Source organism: Labeo rohita, chromosome 5 (assembly GCF_022985175.1).
Source record: "Labeo rohita strain BAU-BD-2019 chromosome 5, IGBB_LRoh.1.0, whole genome shotgun sequence".
In the NCBI taxonomy this organism is placed as follows: domain Eukaryota; kingdom Metazoa; phylum Chordata; class Actinopteri; order Cypriniformes; family Cyprinidae; genus Labeo; species Labeo rohita.
Genome location: NC_066873.1, coordinates 16,589,748 through 16,615,477, shown reverse-complemented (window position 1 = coordinate 16,615,477; position 25,730 = coordinate 16,589,748). Strand labels below are relative to the sequence as shown.

The 25,730-nt window shown below is 38.2% G+C and overlaps 1 protein-coding gene and 1 long non-coding RNA gene across 2 annotated transcripts; one reads left to right on the top strand and one right to left on the bottom strand.

Moving 5' to 3' along the window:
- Window positions 1-4,458: 4,458 nt before the first annotated feature.
- On the bottom strand, window positions 4,459-12,754 carry LOC127165446 (uncharacterized). The gene is made up of 3 exons (XR_007827788.1): window positions 12,101-12,754; window positions 9,417-9,501; window positions 4,459-5,320 (listed from the first exon to the last, which is right to left on the bottom strand). It is a non-coding gene; the product is annotated as an uncharacterized LOC127165446 (long non-coding RNA).
- Window positions 12,755-13,618: 864 nt separating this feature from the next.
- Window positions 13,619-20,832, top strand: nr2f1a (nuclear receptor subfamily 2, group F, member 1a). The gene is made up of 3 exons (XM_051110091.1): window positions 13,619-14,954; window positions 16,265-16,792; window positions 19,588-20,832. Exons 1-3 carry the CDS (start codon window positions 14,522-14,524, stop codon window positions 19,860-19,862), a joined length of 1,236 nt encoding a protein of 411 aa, XP_050966048.1. The 5' UTR covers window positions 13,619-14,521; the 3' UTR covers window positions 19,863-20,832.
- Window positions 20,833-25,730: the final 4,898 nt, after the last annotated feature.

Genomic DNA, 25,730 nt, shown 5'->3' with positions numbered 1-25,730 from the left:
GTTACTGCACTTTACAGATATACATAACAAACCATGACAAATGCATTGTGCCTTGACTTGCTTGTTTGGTTCTAGACGGCTCAAAGGTGTTGCTGCGTTTCCATTCCATTTGTTCTTTTTGTTTTTCTTCTGTATGAAATTTTGTTGCGTGTATCAACAGTAGTCCAACACTTTGTCCACATTATGTGTTGTAGCTTGTCGTTAACTTACCGTACTTTGCTCTGGCTATCTCAGCACACCAGGCGGGCACTAAAAGAGAAAAAGAACAACAAAACCCCTCAGCTAGCCACCCTCCCCTTTAGCACCGTTAGCCTCTTCATAACACAGACCCGGGCTTAAGCTGAAGCACTGTGATTAAGATAAGCCCAACCGCAGCTGGACAATTACCTGACAACTAACCTTTTCTGGAGCCACTTAAGGATGTAAGGACCCCTGAGAACTGTTGTTTTTCTGAGAGGAACACAGCTCTTGACAGCAAGGAGCCTGGGAAGAGGCTAGCAATGAGCTAGTATCATAGCTGAGATTACCTAATTCCACCGGCAGCATCAGTATTGAAGGACTTTGTTTCTAGACAGGTCTGAAAGGGCATTAGGATTGATTTGGTCTGAGGTAAAAGAAAAAAAAAGTGTTTGCACTGCAGAGCCTTCAGTGGAAGCACAGTAAATAATTCTGCTTTTACAAAAGTGGTGAATGGAATAGGATGAATGGGATGTAGTTATATCAAAATTATCAAAATTTATAACTTTTTTCTCTTTAAAAACTAGACACAATCAAATTGTGTATGCAAGGTGTCAAACTAGTCATTCAGGACTTCCCTAGTAAAAAAAAAATGCAATAGATTTTAAATGCATTTATTTTATACTAAGTATAATTAAAGTTTAATAACATATTTACTGATATGTTGCTTGAGACTTATTAATATAAAAATTGTAATTAAACTTCATTTGGAGTACTACTTGTGCACAATGCACATTTCTTACTATTAAACCTAAAATACGCTTTAATATCACTATTGATGAGGACTGTATGATCTTTAAATAATATTGTTTTTTAAATGCAAAAAATTTAAAGTGTACCTAAAGTATACTTGCAATAGTTCCACTTTAGCACAATCAAATATACTTAAGTATATCTTTAGTTAGACTACTTCCACACAATTCAAGTGCATTAAGTGCAAAATTAGTTTAGCAGACTTAAAATATACCAGTTTATACTAAAAGTACAACTGCAAAGTATTTTTATTAAGAACATAATATGTAAATGTAATTGTAGTATACTTAGCATGAAATAAATGTATTTTAAATACATTTTAGTATATTTATTTTTCACTAGGGTTGATAGGGTTGAAGAATCACTATCATGCAATTTATCTGGACTACACTGCTTTTAAATTTGTTTATAAAAAATATACATTACAATATACAAATAATGTATGCTACAAAAAAAGTCTCACCAGGAAACATTTTAGAATTTTTGTCAAATATTGTTTGTATTTTAAATCTACATTTATTTTATCTATACCGAAAAGAAGCAAAAAGAAGCAAAAAAAACAAAAGTCTTTAACTTGAGAAAATTAAAATCTCTTCAGTTCATTCTGAAATGCATGAAAAAGTTTATTGTTTGCATTTTAAACTATTCTGCCTATGCCATGGCATAAAAAGGAAGGAAAAAATCTTCTTATCTATCAAGTCTTGAATGACTAGTTTGTAACCTTGCATACACAATTTGACTGTCAACTTTTAAAAGAGAAAAAAGTTATACATTTCTAGTCTGTAATAGTAAACTACTTAATGCATTTTCATCGAAAATATTCAAACCCGGGTGGGGTGATGTAATATGAGTTACTTGTTTTTATAAGGTGAATAACGCCAGTCGTGCTCGGGTGACCCATAACCTGTAGAGGCGATTCAATTTCCTACTGTTCATTCAAAGTACTGCACTCAGACAGAACATTTCTAAACTAAAGATTTGAAACCACCACTTGACTAAGGATGCCCATCAGCTCTGAAAGTACACTTTGTTTGATTGTGTATGTGTGTGTGTGCATGTTATATGTTCCAGGCCCTTTAGAAACCACATAGAGGGTCCTGGCCAGAGCTCCACACACTCTCTTATCCTCTGCCCAGGCCTGCAACATCACAACGACAGGCCCCGAGCTAGCAAACACAGTCAGGGGTGAGTGTTTACAGGCTACATTTGTTAGGGTTCTCACTGTGGTGCTTAAATATGATATCCATATGTTCAACTAATGCACAGAAACTGTTGCTTGGTAGGATGGTGTTGTAAACATCGAGGAGAGCACTCCTACGATTGGCCGAGGCGAAGCGCACATAACCTGCACAGCCAGACAGTCGGTCATTACCAATCCATTCTGAGCTGTGAGTGGGGGATGTAAGTATTCAAGACTTATGGCTTTGTTCAAGTGGAGCGTGAGCTTTCTCCTGGGGTTAATGCCCGCTGTGAATGTGGCTGTCAGAATCGAGCTTCTCCCTGGTTTACGCTAGTGAGGCAAAGTCAGGGGTTATTTGCTGCTATTTTTACAAGAAACGGGTTGATTTGTCTTAGGCCATTACCGTCTATTATGGCCGGGAGTCTCCGGGAAGGAGGTGGGAAGCAGCAAACGCTGGCATTCTGCCTAAAGAGAAATCAATGAAACAAATTAATCCTTCGCAGGCCGCACTGACACAGTAATCCATCATTCAGGGGTGCTTTTACACACCGAATCAGGGAGCCAGGGCTGAGGGAGAGAGCCCCAAGGGATCGCTCGCTCGCACACACAGGCACGCACATACACACAAGGCAAGACATGAACAGTCTGGTGGCACCCGCCACACAGCTGCAATCCCACAGCCCGACGTCTAAAGGGAAAGAGATGAAAGACGTAACATTTATAATGGTCAGTGCACGGGACGTGTTCCAAGGTCGCGCCATAGTCGACCGTCTGCGGTGTTTACTGCTTCTTGATTATCGGCGACACCACCTAAAAGCCAGTAAAGAAGTCACTGACAGACATGGTACATGAAGGAAAGCTAAAAAGTCGAGAAAGAATACGACGGAGGGAGAGCGCTTGGGCTTTGAGATTTCTTTTCCACCCACCACATCATGTGGTGTCGCATTGTTCAGAAAGCTACACATTCACTCACATTGTTCCAGCGTTTAGGCACTGTGATGCAGGAGTGCATTTCCTTGGCCTCTCCTCCAGTTCACTGAAGCAGAGCAAGTGTCATCACCAACAAAAATAAATGAGGGAAGTGATGAGGGGAAGAGCACAATTATAAGAACATATAAAGATTAACACTATATATAACCTCACCTTCCAGCCCCCAATGTTTAAACCGACCCAAAAAATATAAAAAACAAAAAAATGCGATGTGCAAATGTGGCATAGTAGAGGAACCGACCAATAAGAGAACAGCTTCATTGCACATGATAGGGTCATGTGATCTGCTCTGGGAAACAACTCTGTCCTTTGAGAGTGTACACAATAATACTCCAGATAAAGCATATGATTTCAGACAAAGGGAAACACAGAAAATGAGAAACAGAAGAAAAAATGTTAATGTGCACATATTCCAAAATAATTTATTTAGAGGCATTCAGATGTGTCAAACTTTAACACTGGTCAGATCATAAACATGTTACATTCCGTACATTAAAAAAATACATAGAGGAATACATAATACATTACATTATAGTGGACTTTTCAATAGCTGTGCACATGTGAACCACAGCCCTTCAAGTTAATGAAGGGATGCCACTTACCTTTAAGCTCTTTCTGATAGATGACTAGCAATGTGATAGGACAAGAGGGTCAAAAACACTGAATAAGTAGCCAATGAATATATTTTGTGACTGAGGTATGAGGAGGCAGAAGGCAAATATTTTATTTCCATGTTTGTAATGCAAAGCAGCATTCTTTATGAAATAAGAAAATATACCTCATGAAAAAAAATACATGGATTAAAAATATCTCTCATCATCCTAGGAAAATTCACCACTGCTCTTGAAGCTGAAAACATACAATTGTAAAATAATATTGTTTCACTAAAACTCTAATGTTTGTGATCCGCAGAGAATGCTCTGTTGCAAACCTCCATAATCATTTCAAAACAGAAAACACATGGTTTAAAATCAAATAAATCTAGCAAATCGAGAACATATGTTGACTGGTGAGTAGTTTGTTTCATCAGTCAATTGATAATAGCTCAATAAACACATTGGCAAATAGGGTTCACCGCATATGGTGTAACTGACAACCCTGTCCATGTAACACCAGATGAAATCTGACACTTTCATGGCTATTGTTATGAGAGATAGAATGGTATAATACAGTAGAAGATCATCCTTTTAGTGCATTCATGCTTCATCATAAACAAATGGATCTCACATATATGTAAAAAGAGTCTGGATGTTTACGAGCATTACAATACGATGACTAGATCTATTTATATGGGTTGCTTTGTTCATTGTTCCACATTTTCCTGTGATTAGCTATACTGCAAAAAAATGTTTGTCATCATGTAACCTAACAAATGTGTTCCATGTTTTAACAACTTAAATGAACTGGTTTTATTCAAGCAAACACTATTTCAAAATTTGACTGAATTAACTTGATAACATATGGTCAGAAATAGAGAAATAGTTTGTATATTTTACAAAAATGAAAACTATCATTAGCTTGAACTGTTTTGGTTATGTAGCATATAGGTTATAATTAATCACACTGTCATCTTTCTTTTATTTCCATCTTTCTGTTCTGTTTTGCATGCCTTTCTTTCCCTCTTGTCTTTTGCTTGTATGATGTGCCTAATTTTGTGCTCAGAGGTCAGGGAGTTTACTGCTGACTGGAATTTAAGATCTGCAGGATGTTCAATTCACTGAAGGAAAACATACACAGCTTTCCATGCAGGAAGTCCCTCACTAACTGCTGTCCTAACCATGGGGTGGAGAGGCACATTTGGAGTGCCACAGCTGTCTGTAATCGGTCCTCTTTCACTTTTGAAAACACGCTGTTTCACAGATTTTTAAATAAAAGCTCTGGTAACCTGCCTATATTTATCAAAAGCTGATGTTTTAAGAGGTGAAGAGGAATGTGTGTTTGGAAATGATGGCTGCATTCTTTTGCTTTGCAGGCAGATAGAACTGATAGAGGGACACTCGATGTACAGTTCAAGAGGCTGACGTGTAAACGGAGATGCAGGTGATGTTTTTACATCTGTGGGTGTAAGTGTATGTGTATTAATAAGTATAATCAAACCATGTGCATGTGTTTTTCCACCTAAAGCCTGACGACATCTCATAGCTGCCCATCTTTGAGAATCTGAAAAAGAAAGAGAAAACATTTTCTTTAAAGAGAAGCGAAGAGAGGCAGTCAGATTCTGAGGTATGTGTCTGTCATGGGGTCACTGCAAGAAACAAGCTTAATGAAAAAGACATATTATGATTAGGATGGAAAAAAGAGTGACAAGCAAGAGACTGAAAAATACAGGAATGCATTGTTATTTGGTGACCAAACTGCCTTATCTTCCCTACTTTATTGCCATTGACATGGAAGCGGACATAACGGTAGCAGTGTTCAAAACATCATAGTCTCTAGTTTCTTTGTCAAAAACAAGATGATAATGATAAGAAATGATGAGGAAACTTTTTTTTTCTTAGTGACAGGAAAGATGTCATGTAGCCATATCATGCATCCTGCTCTTGTTCAGATTCTTGATTCAGGTTTTGTTTTTTAAATCCATAGCGGAAGGCCTGTGACAATGTTGAACATATGACTGGGGGCTACTGGGAGTGAGACTAAACAGATACAAGTATGATATGCATTGTTTACATAGATATACACCACACCCTGCACAATTAGTTCTGTAGTGCATTCTTAGTTATGAATCTTGAATCAAACATATTACATCTTTAGCAAATCTATAGGGTCTGATGACTGGAGGGAGAAAATGTAAGTGACTTCTGATGCTTCATTATATTATGCAGATGATTATGTGATAAGGAAGCTATTATTGATATGTACTGTTATTCACACTCTGAATCTGAGCACAGCTGAGCCAAATCTGTCACATGTTATATCATAGTGTAGGAGACAATTTCAGACAAAACTCTTAACAAAATGTGTACATGACAGATCAGTGATGTACCTGAATGTTTCTCATGTTATACCAGCAAATGCATCACCAGATGTAAAACTGTAAAAGCAGTTAATACACTAAGTTTAAAAAAATAATGAAATGGTGCACAAGATACACAGTACTATGATTCTAAATATACATGACTATAGTAGTAAAATATATGACTTCATGATTTTGTGTAAACTTGGCAATTTTCATTTTTAGATGATAGACTAGATATAAGTGTCGGTCCTGTCAGTCATGATACATTTGCTATGTAAAGGAACACTTTCTGTGCAAAAAAAAAAAAAACCTACACTGTTTATCTACACTCTCAGAAAAAAGTTTCTGGTGTGATACCCTTTCAAAATACTAATATGAACCATTCAGGTACTGATATGAACACTTTAGGTTCTACTATGTATCTACAATGCACCTTCTATGGGTACATAAGGTATTTTTACTAGCTATTTAAGCAACTTTTCTCTTAAATAAAGACATACCACATCATCCGCTCTGAATGTCTCCTGACTATTCAGAGCTTTTCTGGACACTCATGGGGGGGAAAAAGATTTCTGCTCCTTGTGAGTCATCAATTTAGCTGCCTGTTGGAGCTCTAGCCTCAAACAACCTGCTAGTATTTGCCTTAAAGCCCTAATGTGACTAACTACTCAGCAAAGTGAAAATTACTCACAGCCCAATTTCAATTACCTTATGACTCAACATTGCTCCATAGAGCTGTTGCTTTCACTTTTTTTAAACCATTTTCACTTTATAAGGAGAAGCAGAGTGGAAGCTATTTTCTTTACTTGGAAATGATACTGTAAAATGTTGATACTTGAAGCTGCATGTTTGAAGGTAGAGAGGAGGGAGATTACATTTTTGTAATTTAAAGTTTACTTTAGAGAGAGTGTTTACTTATCTGTAGTTTGGGGATATCTGAACATGTCATAGTTTTTATAGTACCTTGGTATATTTAAAAACATACCAATATAGGGTATGAGTCCTTACATGCATGAGTGAGTAGTATGTTCCTTATGATCTCTTCTCAGAACTTCTGTCACTTCTACTACTTCACCTCTAACACTTTAACAAAAAAGTCCTGATATTTAATATGTTCTTCTGACTGTATGTGTAGCTTATATATTAGAGTTATACTAACATCAATAATATTTGTCCGTACAATGTTAAAACTGTTTCGTTTGAATGAAATGTATATTGCAATTTATGTTGGAAAAGTCAGACATTGGGTCTCTTTATCTGTTCCTTTTGCACGTGTACATTATCACCATTTTTAAAGCAATTAATCTCTGCTGTCTTCCAGCGTGAATGTGCGTAAGACAGACGAAATTCCAATTAAATTCCTGCTGCGGGTCGGTTTAAACAGGCCATTATGAATATGCGAGGTGACTCTCTACCACACACAACAAAAGCTCTTTCCCTCACTTCGCTTATCTTTGCTCTTCTAAGAATTCTTCCGCTCGTGTTAAACTGTGTGCTTATTTAGGAATATACGGCTTTGCTCTTTCTTGGACATTCTTGTAGAACCATAACAAAACGCGATGGCAAACGGTTTAAGCAGATAAAAGTAGGGTGGGCATTTAGTTTCTGAGAAATCTCTGTGGGATTATAATTGATATGGGGATGTAGAATACTTCGGATACTTTTTGAAATGGGGATGTGTTGAATTCCTACAGAATTAACTTAACTCCTTGTTTCCCAAAACAAACAGTGGTGAATGCCTAATAACAAAGTTTAACTAATATGTCTGGATTGATATATTTCTAAAACATTGTGTGTGCTTTCATGTTTCAGTATATCTTAAACAATAAAACATAGGCCTATAACTACAAACCTATAGGACCGTATCCTGAGCTGGGTTGCAAATCACGCTGTTATCGTAACTAAAGTCCGTATTCTAACCAGCACATGGCGTTATTAGAACTTCAGTGCATCGTTTACAGGAGCTGTCAGGTGCCAGGTTTCGCTGATATGTAAAAGAATGTATCTCTTTAACACGAAAAGAGTGAAAATGTCGCATTATTTTGTCCAAATTATTTTGAAGATTATAAATTATTTCTGAATTAAAAAAAGTAAACGATTATGGAAAGATGGAAAGACAATGTTTTAGACATATTTATGCTGACCTTCATAGATGTTAATGAAAATGTTAAAAGATTAATTCATTTATTTAGCCTAATTGTTTATTTAAAAAAAAAAAAAATTGCAGGAGCACATGTTGTCTTCTTACGTCAAAGTCAGTAGTGAGAAGCTTATATGTGTGTATGTATAGTTTCTCTCACTTTCCATTAGCTATTTAGGCTGTTTCATAGTAGCCCTCCGTAAAGTTTTAATGGGTGTTTTCTGCATGTAAATTCGGGCCTATCACGTGACATGCGTACACTGTCGAGTGGGCTACTATCGCTTTCAGAGCAAGTTTTACAACCACCTTTTTGTTCTCGGGTGTAGCGTATTCAGTGACTTTTAATTATGAAAACGCATTAATATTGTTAATGAACTGAAAACATCCTGTGTAGCTCTCCTTAATATACGAACGCTGTTACTTTCTACTTAGATAGCGATGCTTTTGGGAAAACGTGCCTTAGAGATTAAGTAGCCTACTACTCACGTGCACCTGACATTATACTGCTTATGCTTGTGGAAACCCAGTCCTTGTGAATATATATTTATCAAATGTTTTCCCATATGTTTGCTCAAAAAATGGAATAAGATGGAGTCAAGTCAACACCTACAGTTTTACTGTCATTACAGATATTTATTTTTAATAATAATTGTATTAAGACGTTAATGAATCGTGTAGGTGCTTTTAGATTTCTGCCTGTATCCCATGTCTACAGAGCCCAATGACTTGTCAGAAAATGGATCTTGTTCCTTTAGGACTAGCTGACAACATACCTTACGTGTGCTTTAGTGTCATTGTTGTGGTTTTCATGCCTTTTGCAGAAATTTCAGAAGCGTAAGGTAGGCTAATTATTGTGGGTCTGGGCTTGTTTTAACTGCTAACGGATTTATGATCTTGGTCTCTGAGACCATCCAAGGCAATTAGCACATAAGCTCTAAATAGATGATGGTTTGTGAGCAATAAAGCCATTACCTCCAGCATAAACTGACAGTTACTCTAACTAAACTCCTACCACAAGCTAACTAGAAAGAAAATTCCCCCATTGTGGACAATTACAGTCACTGCTATTTTATAATTAATTCGCAATTTGACAATGCCTTTAGTTTTGTGGGCCACTCAAAAATCTATAAGCTGTAAAAATAACAATATTTTCCTACCTGTTTTTCTTCATCCCCAGTGACGGCCACCTTAATCACGCATTCAACAGAGCCCCACACTGGCAGTTAGATGATTCGCCCGTTTCTGCGCATTTGGAATAAAGACAAATAAAACAACTCTTTGATAATCTATTTTTTCTTTTTCTTTTTAAAAATTAATCTGCAGAGCTACAGTTGGTCATATGACACAAAATGTAAAGTGACTGGACGTGTTGTTTTTTTATGTCGCCTAACCTACTATGCAAAATTCATTAAATTCTTCAGACTCCTAAAAACTCAAATGTGCCCAAAGCATGATGGGAGCGTTAGGCCTTTATTATAGTAAACACAACTTGGGGGATGGGGGGCTGCGGAGTGATTTTGTGCAAAACATTAATGAGTACGTCTTTTTAAAAGCCCATGCAGTAATATTAAGTGGCGTAGTTTAAGATATTTTCCACATCTCTCCCCACTACCCTTTCCATTAAGAGCGATTAGATGATGTCCATTGAAAGTTGCTGATCCATAGAGAAAATGGCAGTGGATAAAAGGCGATTTCAAGTGACCTTCTCGTCCCTTTCACACCAATCTGAGCCCCCAAATAGTTAGGGATCAAATTGAACAAAAGCCCCCTCCTCTTCCCTTTCAACTCACTACTACTCAAAGTGACAAAACCCACCATCGCTTTAGAGAGGCGCGCAATGTGTTTAAAACTCTGAGGTTAGTAGAGACAGCAAAATATATCTATAACTAAATACAACAAAATGTCTATCTTAACATTACATTTGTTTTCTTCAATACAACAGTAATAACGGGTATTTAAAACCATACCATAAGCAACGCTTAAGCAGCGCTCCAAACTGGTTATCACATTTAATTTCTTCGCAATTTTAATTAAAACGTGTTGTGTTTATTACAAGGTTGTGATCATCTACTTTACTGACAGTTTTGATATATTGCTTTGTTGATGACTTCTTTTTTCTTTTCTTTTTTTTTTTTTTTTTTTTTTTTTTTTTTTGGAGACTACTTTTTTATTCAGTATTTTTACATGTCAGTTTTATTTTCTATTATATCTACGTATGTATATTTAAACCTATTTAAGCATACAACAGTTGTATAATATAAGTGATGATTTTATACATTTTAAAATTTGCTCATTGTAGGCCTGGTATCAAGCAGCACAGATAATTCAGACATGTTTTAAGTATAAATTATCCAGTCATTGTAAGCAATTCAGCTTCAAGAGAAGCTTTAGTGTATCTGTTCACAGACACGGAGAGGTATAAACGACAAAACCTAACCCTTTAGTATGATTAATAAAAATGCGTTTACTTTTATACCTGTAAAAACTGCAAACATAAGTAAACAATTATACAATTCATAAATACTTTGTTTTCATTGGGACTTTAGTTAAATGTAACACCATAAGTGTCTTATAAAACATGGAAAGGGAAATATTTTATCCCTGCTGTGTCCTTAGAGTTTATACCATCTAACCCGAGCGTATTTACATTCGTGCTCACTTGGTAGGAGGTCCGCCATTCGTGGGATTTTATTACTCGAGCAGCTCTTGGGGAGCATGCATTAGACTAAATGGTATATGTTGTTTATTGCTGTTTTAAACGAGGTTGCACGGTCATTAGGAAATATAACACCATATTACAAATTGCATGAGGTGCTTTGAAACGATTGTTACTATTAGCATTGTTATTATTATTTTGATTTTATCACAGATTATACCATTATAGCATGAAGAGGCATCTCTTGGACCATCATTGATTTCAAATATTTAACATAGCTTGGTGATCACAGTATCATCCAATAAATTAGCTTATTTATTTTTGATAATGCTAGTTATCCCTCATATTGCCATGTGGAACATTTCAACTAACTTTTTGAACATTGTCTTGCACTTTATTTATTTATTTTCCATCAATAAAACGTTCATTACAACTAATGACAAACAAATGCTTTTTGATGAGTAATTTACATTCCTTATGAAATGAATACACTACAAGGCCTAACACTAAACAATTTGATCTCAGAAATGATCGTTAGTCATATACAATGAAATGTACTCCATGTCTTTTGACTGTGCTATAATTGCCTTTAATTGTGCAGATACCTAAATTAAAGAAAGACATAAGGAAAGAAGAGAAAGACATATCTCAAGGCTTTTTAAAAAGTACTTTTATACTTCTCTCAGCAGATTATTTCTTAATCTCAAAATTGTTTAAATGGTTCTGTACACGCATCAGCCCTATTCTGAACAGGTCTATCGTATAATCGTTCTTTTAATCCGTTGACATTATCACTTAGACAAACAGACTGCTATCGATCTTTCCATTACGAGATCATACAAGACGAATAACACAGGTGAAAAGGCGTTTCTTAAAGTCAAACGTTCAGTCATGTTCAGCATCACTACGTTAGATTTTTTTTGTTTGTTTTTTTAAGATAGGCTAGTGTAAGTGATCGATAGAATTCTGCCCACCGATCTCCCGTGGTCTATATTCTTATTTCTATCACCTGACAGTCTCACCTTCTTAATTTGATAGTTTTTTTGAGGTTTTAGACACGTTTACGTACATTACGAGATTTTTATATGAACTTCAACTAATACTGGAATTGCAGAAAGTGGTAAAAGTACTTGCCTTTCAAATATGGACCAAACTGAGAAACCGCCGATCCAAAGTAATACCCACCAGTCGCTGGGCGCTCGCACTTTGAATGTCCAAGTGTCCACTTTACCATTTCTTCAGAGCTGTTTTCATGCGTGCCTTGTGTTCCCATTCGCTGTCCCTCTCCCTCTCTCCCCTCTCGCTCTCTTCCCTATCTGTGGAGTAAAACCTTGATGGTACACTTACAGAAGTTTCTCTTTGTTCGTTTTAATCTTATTCGTTTCACCTTTGCAAAGGACAGAGGACAGCAGCGTGCGTTTCTGCGGATTGCGGTGTGAGGAGAGACGGAGGAAGCTCCGCGGTCGAGCTGAAAACAGACTACCTATTTGTAAATAGAGGGTTTCGTGAACGGTCGGATGTCGGTGTTTCGCTTCTTCTTAACTTCTCTGACACACTTTTGGACCTTTGATGCCAAGTTGATCTATGAGAAAGTTCTGATGAAAAAGTTTGTCAGATGATAAAAGCTAAATAAAGAGGTTTATTTAATACCTGACGCATTTTAATTGTCTTTTTTCCGGTTATGTCAACTAGAAAGATGCCAAAATAGCTTTAAAAAATCAAAAATTAAATATTTATAAATATAGGTACTGTTAAATAAAAACAAATTTAACCTTAAACACATTGCACTATTGTGATCAAAGTAAGACGTTTAAATCCTGCGCCTTACAAATACATCAATAAAATAAAAATCAGAAAAACATTCAGCCCACAGCGCAATTTATCTCAGAGTTACATTTGGAAACATGCTTAAAATGACAATAAATTACTCATTTTTATGTCGCTGTAATTGTCTACTGTACGCTAGATGGCAGCCCGATCCAGACATTATAAGCCTGTACAGCGCAGCCTTCGGCATTCATGCACAAAACGCCGGTTTCCCTGCGCATTATACCAAAAAACTTCCTTCGTTAATAAATCTGTTAAAACATACACTGAACGATGCATTTTATGCTTTACACTATCATAATAGTCTGATTCCTCTTTTGTGCACTGCCTGACTGCTTGATCTGTTTCCTATCACTGATAAAGCATTCCGTTATACTGATATCTTTCCAGTCAAACTAGTGGTAGCCATCGAGCGTCTCAATACTTTTTTTATTTAATCGCTTTACTAAGCACTGTGTATATTAGTGACATGTGAAGATATGGTTTATGCATTTATACGCAATTTCGAGCCGGCATTGTTCTGTCAGATGACGTAAAATGTTAATGGGTCCTTCACAGTTCAAATCTGGACGTTGTAATGGGTATTTTTGTAATTAAGACTACAGCTTCGAACAAAACACTTTCAACTTTGTGTGGCTTTCACCAGTCCTTCCGCCTCACGCGCGTTTGTTTATATTTCACGTGCGCGTATAGTTCGCTCGTTGCTTTCATCCCGTTTTTCTCCGCTTCTTTCTGGGGTTTCTTCCTCTTTTTGTGACAATAGACGGTCCATTCTAATCGGGTTTCAAAGTAAATAGCAGCGCAGGGGCGAGCGCAATGTAAATTGTGCTTGTCAGAGCCCTCAGTCGTAGGTAGCGAGGAGCGAGGACTCTAACCAATGGAGTGAAGGAGGCTTGGCTAACCTTAGCCTCCCATTTTCTCTCTCCCCCCTCGATGCAGGGTTCTGACCAGTCAGTCGCCTTTGATTATCAGTTGCCAGCAGCCCCTCTCTTGGCTCCTTGACACGAGCACCATATAAGGCGCAGCGATCTCCATAGAAACGTGTCAGTTTCAATAGTAGTGTCAAAGTTCACTATATACAGACATTCGCGCAGATCTCCGTTTCGGAAACATTGCTCCGCTGGTACTCCCGTTAAAACGCATTCTTTTTTGGGTCTCTGCTTCTTACATATTCCATTAGTTGTTTTTTTTTTTTCTTTTTTATCCTTGCTCTGTTCCTACTGGAGAGGTGAAACTACATAGGCACTCGGGCGACGTTGTTTTTTTTTTTCTTTTGCTGGACCAGATGAGCTTTATTCATGAACATAGATAGAGAAATCCGTTCTTCAGTGTTTCCTCCTCTCCAGCCGCGAAGACGGAGAGAGGAGCAAGGAAGAAAAAAGAGGGGAATTTATTTTGCACAGCACTTTGGATCTCCGGTCCACCAGAAAGCTATTATTTTTGCTTCAACGTGAAGATTTTTTACTGCGGTATTTTTTAAGAAAACTGGTTTTTTTATTACGTCTGGGATCGCTTTCTCTCTACACGATTGGGTTCCCGAATGGCTGACTGCAATTTACCTTGGAACTGGCCTCCCGACAATTGCATATCCTGATCGGGTGCCTTTTATATCGACTCCGGTATTTTGAATGTATTGATCATTTTCTGCTTCTACTTTTTTTTCTATGAGATTGAGTGCTCCGATTTGAATTCGCGCTGCCGTTCGTCCAAGACTTCCCTTTTCCCTGCTCCGATATCCGAGCGACCAGTTCGCTTGAAAGCACTTTTCGGGCCCGAGATATGGCAATGGTAGTTAGCGTCTGGCGAGATCCGCAGGAAGACGTGGCCGGAGGACCTCCGAGCGGCCCCAATCCAGCAGCTCAGCCGGCGAGGGAGCAACAGCAGGCGGCGTCAGCGGCACCACACACTCCGCAGACCCCCAGTCAGCCAGGACCCCCGTCCACACCAGGGACGGCTGGCGACAAGGGCAGCCAGAATTCTGGACAGAGTCAGCAGCATATAGAATGTGTTGTTTGCGGGGACAAATCGAGCGGCAAGCACTATGGTCAATTCACCTGCGAAGGATGCAAAAGTTTCTTCAAGAGGAGTGTCCGAAGGAACTTAACATATACATGTCGTGCCAACAGGAACTGTCCTATTGACCAGCACCATCGTAATCAGTGCCAATATTGTCGGCTGAAGAAGTGTTTAAAAGTGGGCATGCGGCGGGAAGGTGAATATATTTTTCTGAACACAACACACTATTGCTACACTCAGGTTTATTGTTCAGAGCTATGTTACAGAAAGCTCGCGCTATACACGTACAAACGCGAAATAAATTTTGCTTTGATTGCTAAAGAGTGTCAGAGGGCGCTTACAAGCAGTAGTAAATCCGCGAGCATAGGCAGGATCAGCATGCATCTTATAAAAGTAATTTTGTTTGCATAGACAGGCAAGCATCATATGCACCCATTACAACTCAGCCAATTACATGAGATATTAAAGTCACCCATGAATACTGTATGTGTGTAAAAGAGAGAAAGACAGATGAAGTGTGTATGTGTGTGTGCATGTGTATGCGCGCGCTTGCGTGCAGGAAGACTGCACAAGACTGCCGAAAAGCCTACTACTCTCACTAACCCCATATTGTATTCCTAAAAGAAATAATAGGCTGTAGTTTTAACTCTGAAAGTAAGATATGTGGATCTGTTTTTACGCCGTAGCATAGATTAAGCGTTTAGAGGCCTGTCTGTCCCCTTTCAGCCTAAGCTGTATGCGAACAATGGCCTTTGCAACTTACAGTCTACTCTTAATAACTGACTATGACAAAACTGCTATTTAAACCCCCTATATTGTTTTAAAATAATAATTAGTCCAACGTAGGAATATGCCTATAAATATGTGTGCTTTTTTGTTTGGAATCAATAATAAAAAAAACAATGTCTTCGTGCTCGATTGTAGATAACATTTTTTCTGTTCCAGAGTGTTACTATCCTGATCGTTAAATTAACTGTAAACTTATTACTACTACACAAATCTATATATCACAGGCATTTTATGCCAAAATAGTATGAGTGTAGCTTTGTAACAAGAAAGAGGCTGATGGTTTTGAACTAGTCCTACTGAGATTTAAGCACAGTCCTCGTCCACTGTTTACTACATGCACATCCAAAAAAAAAACCATAAAAAATATATGAATTCTAATGTGTAAATGTGTATGTTTGTACCTATGAAGACACAAAAAAGAGAGCGAGAAAGAAAGAGCGAAAGAGTGTTTGTATGTCTTAATATTAGCTGTTGAAGTCCATAAACAAAGGTAAACATTACCACCTAATAGCCGATGAGGTTAGTAGAGCTTCAAAGACCATGTGAAATGATTTTTCCTCGAAACGTAATGCCGTAAACAGTTTGTTTTTTAGTTGTATTGTAGTAGATGTTAAACAGCAGTCTAGCGTACTCATGCACTCGAACTAAAGCTTCCACATCAATTATGTTTCTCAGTTCTGGATGTACATTTCCTCTCCCTTTCTTTCTTTTTGTCAGCGGTTCAGCGAGGAAGAATGCCTCCAACCCAACCGAACCCGGGCCAGTACGCGCTAACGAACGGGGATCCTCTGAACGGTCATTGCTATCTCTCCGGATACATCTCGTTACTACTTCGGGCCGAGCCTTATCCTACGTCTCGCTATGGCAGCCAGTGCATGCAGCCCAATAATATTATGGGGATCGAGAACATCTGCGAGCTTGCAGCTCGCCTGCTCTTCAGTGCTGTGGAATGGGCGAGGAACATCCCTTTCTTTCCCGACCTGCAGATCACCGACCAGGTGTCCCTGCTCAGACTGACATGGAGCGAGTTATTTGTGCTAAACGCGGCTCAGTGCTCCATGCCCCTACATGTGGCCCCACTGCTCGCCGCCGCCGGCCTGCACGCCTCGCCTATGTCGGCGGACCGCGTCGTGGCCTTCATGGATCACATTCGTATCTTCCAGGAGCAGGTCGAGAAGCTCAAAGCACTGCACGTCGATTCTGCAGAATACAGCTGCATTAAGGCAATAGTGCTCTTCACATCAGGTGAGTGTGTGAGACGAGGCCTACTCACAGACATAAGGGGGCAATGCAATACGGGGTGGATAAGCTTCGACATCGACGCTATAGCTGACTAGTGGGTTTCGAGCTGACTTTGTACTGTAAAATCTCTTTAGCTCACAGGTTATGAAGAGGTAATTCAGATGTGATCGATTCAAAGCCATTCAAAAATATTTCATATTTATTATAATGCGAAATGTCACATACTATTGTGGTCAACAGAGATGATATTACATTTAAAGTATATTTTGGAATATTTGTGAAGGTTGACAAATATACATAAAGCATAAAATTCAATGTATTAGCTCGACTATGCATTTCACATTAATTCTACGTGTTTGTAAAATATTTAGGCCAATATTTGTACAGTCAAGTTAAGAATATCTATCCTGTATCTGCTGAACCACTCTGGTTCACAATTGTACATGAGACCACAGTGTGCATACACAAATATACATCTGGGGCCCTCTCTGTTGAGAAAAGGTGACTACCGAGGCCTCTGTTATTAATAATTGATTTTAAGGTCGGGTGATATTTTTAAATTATATTTTATATGAATGCGCAGATATATCCATTAGACTGGTGTCTGTCTGTTTATTGAGGGGTTAATTTGCCAAATAGTTAAAAATAAGCTAAGCTATAACAATTTTAACAAAACATTGATCGACACAAAAATTACCCACACACCACTATAGCATTGCAACTGATGTTTATAAGATTTGTATCTCTCTCGGCAACAGACGATACAAATATAACGTTGTTAATAAGGTTAAGCGAACTATTTTTTTTTAATAGTATTACACTACGTACGTATAATGTCTTATTTTTGATTATTTGATCTTCGTAGGCTATTGTTTAAATTAATTTTATTATTAAAATTAACATTAATGTATTTATTTTAGCAGCTGGAATTATATACCTACTTTTTGATAAAATGAATTAGCCAATACCAACTACTACTACAATACCACTAACCCTTAAAACCTCCCTTGACTTTAGGGCAAAGGTGCAGGATATCAATGTGTATATATATATATATATATATATATATATATATATATATATATATATATATAAAATTATATCTTGCACCTTATCATTTTTTTTCAATTAAGAAACCATCTCTGAAACAAGACAAGCAAAGCTTACTAGTCATGTTGTGTAGTGTAGCCATAAAATTTATAGTCTTTTTTTGCCTTAAGGTTAAATTAGAAGAGGCGTTCAAGTTAAAGTAGGCCACGGTCGGTTGGCCACTTTGTGCATTGCCTTAGTTTTCAGAAATATGCGTTGCTGTTGAATGTGTATGGCATGCCAGATCTTTAATTGTAAAAACATTTTTTCTGTTTTGAACATCTAATCCATACCCCCCAAATGTAATGTTGTATTTGTTTCTCAATGACGTCAGTCTCACACGGTACCTTCCTTGCCATTCTTAACAATGACTTGCTTACAAAGCACTCCGATATATTCTGGACTGGGTAGCGAATCAGAACAACTTGATAAAAGGATTTCCTAATCCGTAAGACGTGAAAGCAGTACGTTTTAGTAAAAACTACATCTTCTGATTCGTTGCCAGGACGAAGTGCAGAATAAAGTTTTGGACATATGGTCTATATGTTTCACGTGATGGATTAATAATTAATAATGCGCCCCTTGGTTTTGTCTCTTCGCGGGTTCTTTCTGATTAAGTATAAATCGTTAGGTAAACTATTAGCAAAAACATTCCTGCACATACGAAACACATTACGTTGTGTTTTGCTGAATTCTCTCGGTTTTTTATAGCAGTGATTTCTGCACATGCTGGCTGCAGCGGAAAGTGGCCCATGAGGTCACATTACTGAGAGATTTTAGCAAGGACTTAGCACAGTTCAGAAGTTCATAAGGTTATTGTATTTGACCGCAGTGTGCTCTAGTCCAGTGCAATTAAGATCAGTCTCCGAGGCATGCTGTACACCACGCCCTTACACTTTTAAGACTCAAACCGGAGAAAACGTAAACTCTTATTTTGAATATTTTCAACACAGCCGCCATATTAGAATACTGACATAATACGTATTGGCCTGGCGATGGTGTTCCTGAGAGAGGACGTTTGGCTGAACTGATGCTGGCAGTTCCAGTGGTTGAGCTAGCCTATATGTTTACTGCACTGGCGTTCATGTGGTATTTGTAAACATGTTTTGACGTAATGTCATTAACTGACATACACCATTAAAGTAGAACAGTGTCTTGTAAAATGCATGTCTTTCTCTGAAATGTAGGCGATTGTGTCCTCAAGCAAGTCCACGGTAATAAATGTGATTGTTTCCAGCGGCCTTGCCTCCTCATTCAGACTCACAGCAGAGGCAACTGCTGGTTCAGGGAATCGGGCGAGAAATGACTCGGTAGCATCTGGAGAGCAATTAGATCATAATTTGGTTATTACCATGCCCAATTCTCCGTCAGATGTGTAGCTGGATATTTCCATATTTGACACAAGGCATGAGCGCCTTCTCCATCCTCTTCAGTCGAGCTTACTATGCACCCTTGTCCCTCCGTACTCTTTGTTTAGTCTGATTTGTGAGCGTGCATGCGGTATGTCCCCTGCAACGCAGGGAGTACGTTCTGTTACTCTTGAGGGATTGCACAGACGTATTGTTTATTTATATTACAGGCAGCCTCATACGCTGCGTGATGCATGATGTTGGGCTCGTGTTTGTTCATCTCACTTTGTCAACAACACGTAATGCTGATGCTGAATGATAACCTGGGCCTCTTTTCTGTGCTGTGTTTTGTCTACTCAGACGCTTGCGGCCTGTCAGATGCTGCACACATCGAGAGCCTGCAGGAGAAGTCTCAGTGCGCCCTGGAGGAGTACGTGAGGAGCCAGTACCCGAACCAGCCCAGTCGCTTTGGCAAGCTTTTACTGCGACTGCCTTCTCTCCGCACTGTCTCTTCGTCAGTAATTGAACAGCTGTTCTTCGTTCGCTTGGTAGGTAAAACTCCCATTGAAACCCTCATCAGGGATATGTTATTATCCGGGAGCAGCTTCAACTGGCCCTACATGTCCATTCAATGATCCGAATGAGCGAGTGAAACAAAAAGACTAAAGGACCAAAATTCTGCAAGCCCTTTCAAGAAGACTATATATATAGGACCTAATTTCTGACCACTTAGGAAGACACTCTTTTTTGTCTTCTGGGACCGAAATGGAATATGTAATGTACAAAGATTAAAGAACTGGACGTACTCCCGTGTAAATCCATCGCCGTCATCAAGAACACTCTCCATTTTGTAAAATACTAGTCTTTATTTTCATTTTCTTTTTTTTTCTTCTTTTTTTTTCCCTTTTTTTTTCTTTTCTTTTTTTGTAAAGAACAAAATACGTACAAATAAAATGAAGAACATCATATGCGCAGTAAATGAGCAAGACTTAGCGGGAAAGAAATTTCCAAGCAATTATAAGAAATGTCCTGTGTCTATGTATCTCTGTTTTGTATTTTTTCTGGTTCTAAACCAGTTTTTTCTGTGATTCTATACTAATGATTTTTGATATAACCTTTTGCTTCTTATAATGAGTGCGATATATGTTGTTGAAGATATGTTCTCCAAGAATTAAAATTGAAGTGAGAATTTAAAAATAAAGAAAAACGTTAGACAAATAAGACACAGTCTAATCGCAATGACAATTTCACTGATGGTTGAACCTTCCCCCACTTGATGCTATGGACATGCAACTTCGGCAAATCTGACCTCATGGACATTTTAAGGAGAGGACACCGGTGAAACTTTTTCTTGGTCGTATGTGTGTGCGAGTGTGTGTGTTGAGTCAATCATCAGTCAGAGATAAGAGACATGAAAAATCAAAAGCACTTTTAATATATCATTTTCAAATACATTTTGTTTGTTTCGTCTTGATATTTTCGCTATTTCTTTTTTATTGGATGTTGCCTTTCATTTTTGCTCAATCCATGATATGCCTGTGCAGAAGGGTCGCGTGAAGTTGTGTGATGGTGACTATACTATTAAAAAGGAAATAGGCAACACTGTCTCGCTCTCAGCAAATTCAATGTTCTTCATGCTATTAATGGGCTGTTCTAATGGCGGGTGTTTGGGATGTGCTTTTACATGATGCATATTTCTGTTTGCTAAGGAAGGCCAGCAAAAACACATAGGTTTGTTTCATTTTTTCTTACGCTAACCTGTATGCTGACACAAAATTTCAAGCCCGTCAAGAATAGTTTGGAAATACTGTAAAACCTCTATGAGCAGAATGCCACAGATGTTACAAACGCAAAGCATTTGATTACTTTTGGTGGCATATTTATTCTGTGTGCGTTTTGGAGAGCACGTGCGTTTTATATATTATCTGGAGTCCCCGCACCGTGCGCAGAATTAGATTTCTGTGACGTTGCTACCGACTGGTTCAAAGATCTATGCCTGTTTCAGCGCATTAATGTTTAATATTTTTCCCAGGCTGAACCGAAAGGCTTGCTCATAGTCAAAGAGAAGATATACAGAAACACCGTCCCTCTAATAAGGCAATGAGGGTTTCGTTTTCTATCATAACCGTTTTAAGAAACGAGGTGGAGGGAAAAAGAAAACAAATCCATCTAAACTCGCAGACTATTATTACTTTGAGGTGATCGCGAACAGATCTGTGTTAGGACAGATGTTTTCGCTAGGAACGCAGCAGCAGTTATATGTGTGATCAATCTAAGATATGTATAATGCCGCATGTAAGCCGGTCGATAGGAGCACTAAATGTGATGTATTGTACCGAGATAGAGAGAAATTCATGTGCAGCCTCATATGATTGGTTAGAACCACGAAAGGAAATCGCTTGCTGCTCACACGTGCGCGATTGTCCTTCATATGCACGTAAATACCTTTCACGTGTGGTGTTTACGGTGGGAAAGAGGCGTGTTTTTTATAAGTACTGTGACAAGAACTTTCGCTGACCCCAATGTCACTGAATTTTTTACCGAACGCTGCTCTTTGTATTCAAGCAAGTTCGTTATCTGTTGTTTCCCATAAAAAGAGCATGACATAACCACAAAAATAAAATGCGGGTTTGGCCATGCCCTAATTATTCGTGATTCAGACTGTTTTTCAATGAAGCTTCCAGGTAATACTGGCGTTGACATATGTTTAATTTAAATAATCTGTTCGCCCTCAAAAAGCGATTGGTGGTTCAGCATGTGAGATGGATTCAAAAGGTCTTGCACGAAGCCATTTAGACAAAATACTCTGTTCTGTTTTAATTCGAAAAAAATATTCTCGATGGAAAAGATTCGTAGTATAGCGTTAATTTCATCACATGATCTTCGGAGGTGCAATTAGCTTGACGGTGGAGTTAACGATCATGTGTGCTTTATTTTTGCACCGCCTTACCTACCATGTATATTAGCGCTGCAAAAAGAATTTCCATCAGAAAAAAGTCAAATGCAAGCGAGACCATATACTTTTTGTGACTATGTCTAATTGCGCATAGTTTTCTTTAAATCAAATATGGTCAGATTAGGCTGTTAGAAAAAAAAAATGCAATGCACAAGGGAATTCTGCTGATTTTTAAGGACAAGTGGAGATACTTTGTTGCTAGAAACCAGGCATTTTCACAAGCTATAAATGTGTGGCGGTATAGTCAATGTGCTGTCGATTTTTAAATCAAAGTCAGTAGGCCTGAAATTACCCAAATATGACAACAAAGGCAAGTGTGCCCTTGTTTTCTTATATAATGCTTCGACTAAAGTGTTGACCATCGCATCGAGCTGAAACTTAAAACACTTTCATGTTCAGCAGTAATGAGATCAAAATCCCTGAAGATTTTTCCCCTCTATTTCACGGGAAATAGCAGAATAAGAGGAACACATTCTATTGAGATTTACATTTGTTGGACTTGAGGCTATATAAAGCAATAGTTGCTAAGGACTGAATTCGTGCCATGTGTTCCTAATTAACAAAGCAAAATGTATCCATAAAAGAACATGAATCATATGCAACAAGAAAAGGGCTATTCTAGTCTCTGTTTGAGATGCATGTCAGCATATGTTGTGTACTAATGCACGATATTTGAGTTTAGCCATCCTTATTTGTTTTCCACTGCGTACATTTTAAATGCACATGATCTCATAATTGTCAGTCAGTGGTTTCAGTCGATTTCTTCACTTAGACCTAAAGTGGGTTAGGAGGTTAGCGTGGCAGTTTTACCTCACGAAAAAGACTACCAAAGGACTTAGACACATACAGTTTTCCTACAGAAAATAAATAGTCACTGCGGGCTTGGAATGTAACTGCTGTTAGCTTAGTCACGCTTGACTGAGGAACGAGTGTTTATCTGACACATTTAGGATATTCGGATATAATTTATGGTTTTTGATGGTGTCTGTGTGGAAGGAAAGAACAGGGACCTAAAAGGACTTCGACATTTGTGTTATTTCGACTCGATATCACACTGATGTATTCAAAGTAAGCTAAATTTGTGTTTAATTTTATTTATCAACTGTAATGTGAATGAGACTTGATATCGTTTTATTTATTAGCTTAGACTTGTTAATGTGACTACTTGTACTATCTATCTATCTATATCTATCTATCTATCTGTCTATCTATCTATCTATCTATCTATCTATCTATCTGTCTATCTGTCTGTCTATCTATCTATCATCTATCATCTTCTCGGTCATTCCTCTATTCAGCAACACACACATTATGATATGATGTTGATAAAGTGCTGAATTCAAGTACAAGGTGATGTGGGGGAAGTTGATGTTTTAAAAAATATTGTTTGAAAATCTTTGGCATTTTGTACTTTAATTACACAAATTGCCTGTTTACATTATGCCACATAGGCCATATGTAGGCTATGACGATACATTTCTGTTAACATTCTCAATGATCACTGCATAATTCTACGTCCACAGAGCTCCCAGCAAGCTTAAGCCGTGGATCAAATCCAACACAACAGGATATAAAATATCCCCAGTTGTGAACGTAACATAAGGCGACGCCTGTGCTTGCATGTGTGTGTGTGCGTGCGTGACTTCGTTGAACCGTAGAGTTGTGTCGTATGTGTGTTCCACTTCTAGAGTGTGTGTGTGGTCGGGCCTGGTGTGAGGTATAGGCAGGCGAGAAAGCACAGATCGCTGTGTAAGCGATCCCTTTGTGTTGATTTAGGTAGACGTTTGCTGTATATAACGTTCAAGGCTGATAATATCATTGCCTCGCCAGATAAATAAAGCTTTGGCCAAACCATCGGGTCAGCTATCGATCCCTTCTGCTTGCGGAGAGAAAGGGAATGAGACGGCACAGGGACAGAGAAAAAGAGGGGGGTCTCTTATTAGCATCCCATACCCATGACCGACCACTGACAAGTAAAAGAGATATCTAGCTCAACGCCATACATACTTTTCATTGCATAAGAAAGTTCATTAGGCTTATTGTCACTGACAAGCCACGGGGATATGGAAATTCATCAAAAATACGACAAATAAAACTACATCGTTTGTATTTGTATTTTAATATTTATTATAGAATTAAAAATGCAAGTAATTTGTGAAAACACTTAATTTAAGATTTCTGAGTGTGAATATTTTCTAATAAAAATAAAGTTTTTAGATGGAAGGTTTTTTTCATAGTTGTGTTGCGTCATAGTTGTGTAAAATGTTTACTTTTTCAACGAAAAGCAGATAATCACTAAAAGTGTGGCACTGAGTACTGAGTATATAAGCAAATTCATAGCCAATTCTTTTTAAGGATACTAAGGATACTAAATATAACTATTTACAGTTTCTTAACTCAGGGAAGTTTTCCACAAGGGAATTGTTGCAAGGAAACCCACAACCGAAAACGCGCTCAAATCTTGTCCAACAATGACAGCTTTTTATCATTTAGTCAGAGTTTTCTCCAAACGTTTTTTTTTTTTCACTCCCACCCATCGTCCCGTCTTTATCTTTCTTTGTTGTTTTAAAATATGCATGTCTCTCCGGAATGCTAGTCACGGGTCCAAACTTTGCGTCCAACCTCCCACATGAAATGATCCCCCTTAAAGGGGGCTCAATATGTCTCAATCTGCACTTCAGTTCACTCAAAGCATTTGGGTACAGGGGACAGACTCCAGAAAAGCATAAATTAAAGGACAAGTCACCGAAGAGCGACTTTATCAACACGTCATGACGAAGAGTGGAGTCAGCGACAGCAAGATTTTGAAGTATTGCGCAGATGTCCTCCAAAAAAAGTAAGAAAATTTGTTTTCATTTCGTCCCCCTTAAACGCGCGTGTGTGTGTGTTAGTCAGGGCTCCCGGGTGCGCGCACCCGTGGAAGAGCGTGCGTGCACGCGCGTCGTGGTAGAATAGCTCAATAGAGATGGAGAGAGCGCGGAGGTGGAGGGAGAGAGCTCTGTGGGAAAGCAAGAGACTAGAGGATGTCTCGACGTGCGTGTATGTATGACTCCGACTGTCATTAACAACAAATCAATCAACACGTGGCATTTAAACTCGAGAGTGCCAGTTTTCCGTGTTTGTCTGTGTGCTGAAGAAATAAATCATTGCCGGAAAAGGGAGCTTCGGGGAACGGAAAGTTTGCTTTGAAAGGAAAACGTGAAAGGAGGTAACCGAGGCGAAGCGACGCAAACGTTGTTAGAAATGCGAAATATAAAATACACTTTCTGTTTTATTTTCAAGAAGCGGAATGACGCCAAGTGATTGCTATATTCGGTGGTAATTAAACTAAAACTTAGAACCTCCGAGATAATTGCGAATTTGTTGATTTTAAGAGCCGGTTATCAATGGTTTGTCTACTACAATCCTCGATGCTCTGTCTGGAATAAATCAAAAGCCTGCTTGTAACCGAGATATTTAAAAAAAAAATATGCTTTTCATAGCTAGACAGCTTTCTTCATTCAGTTTTCCCTTCAAGAACAGTAAACATGCTGACGTCAGATTATCG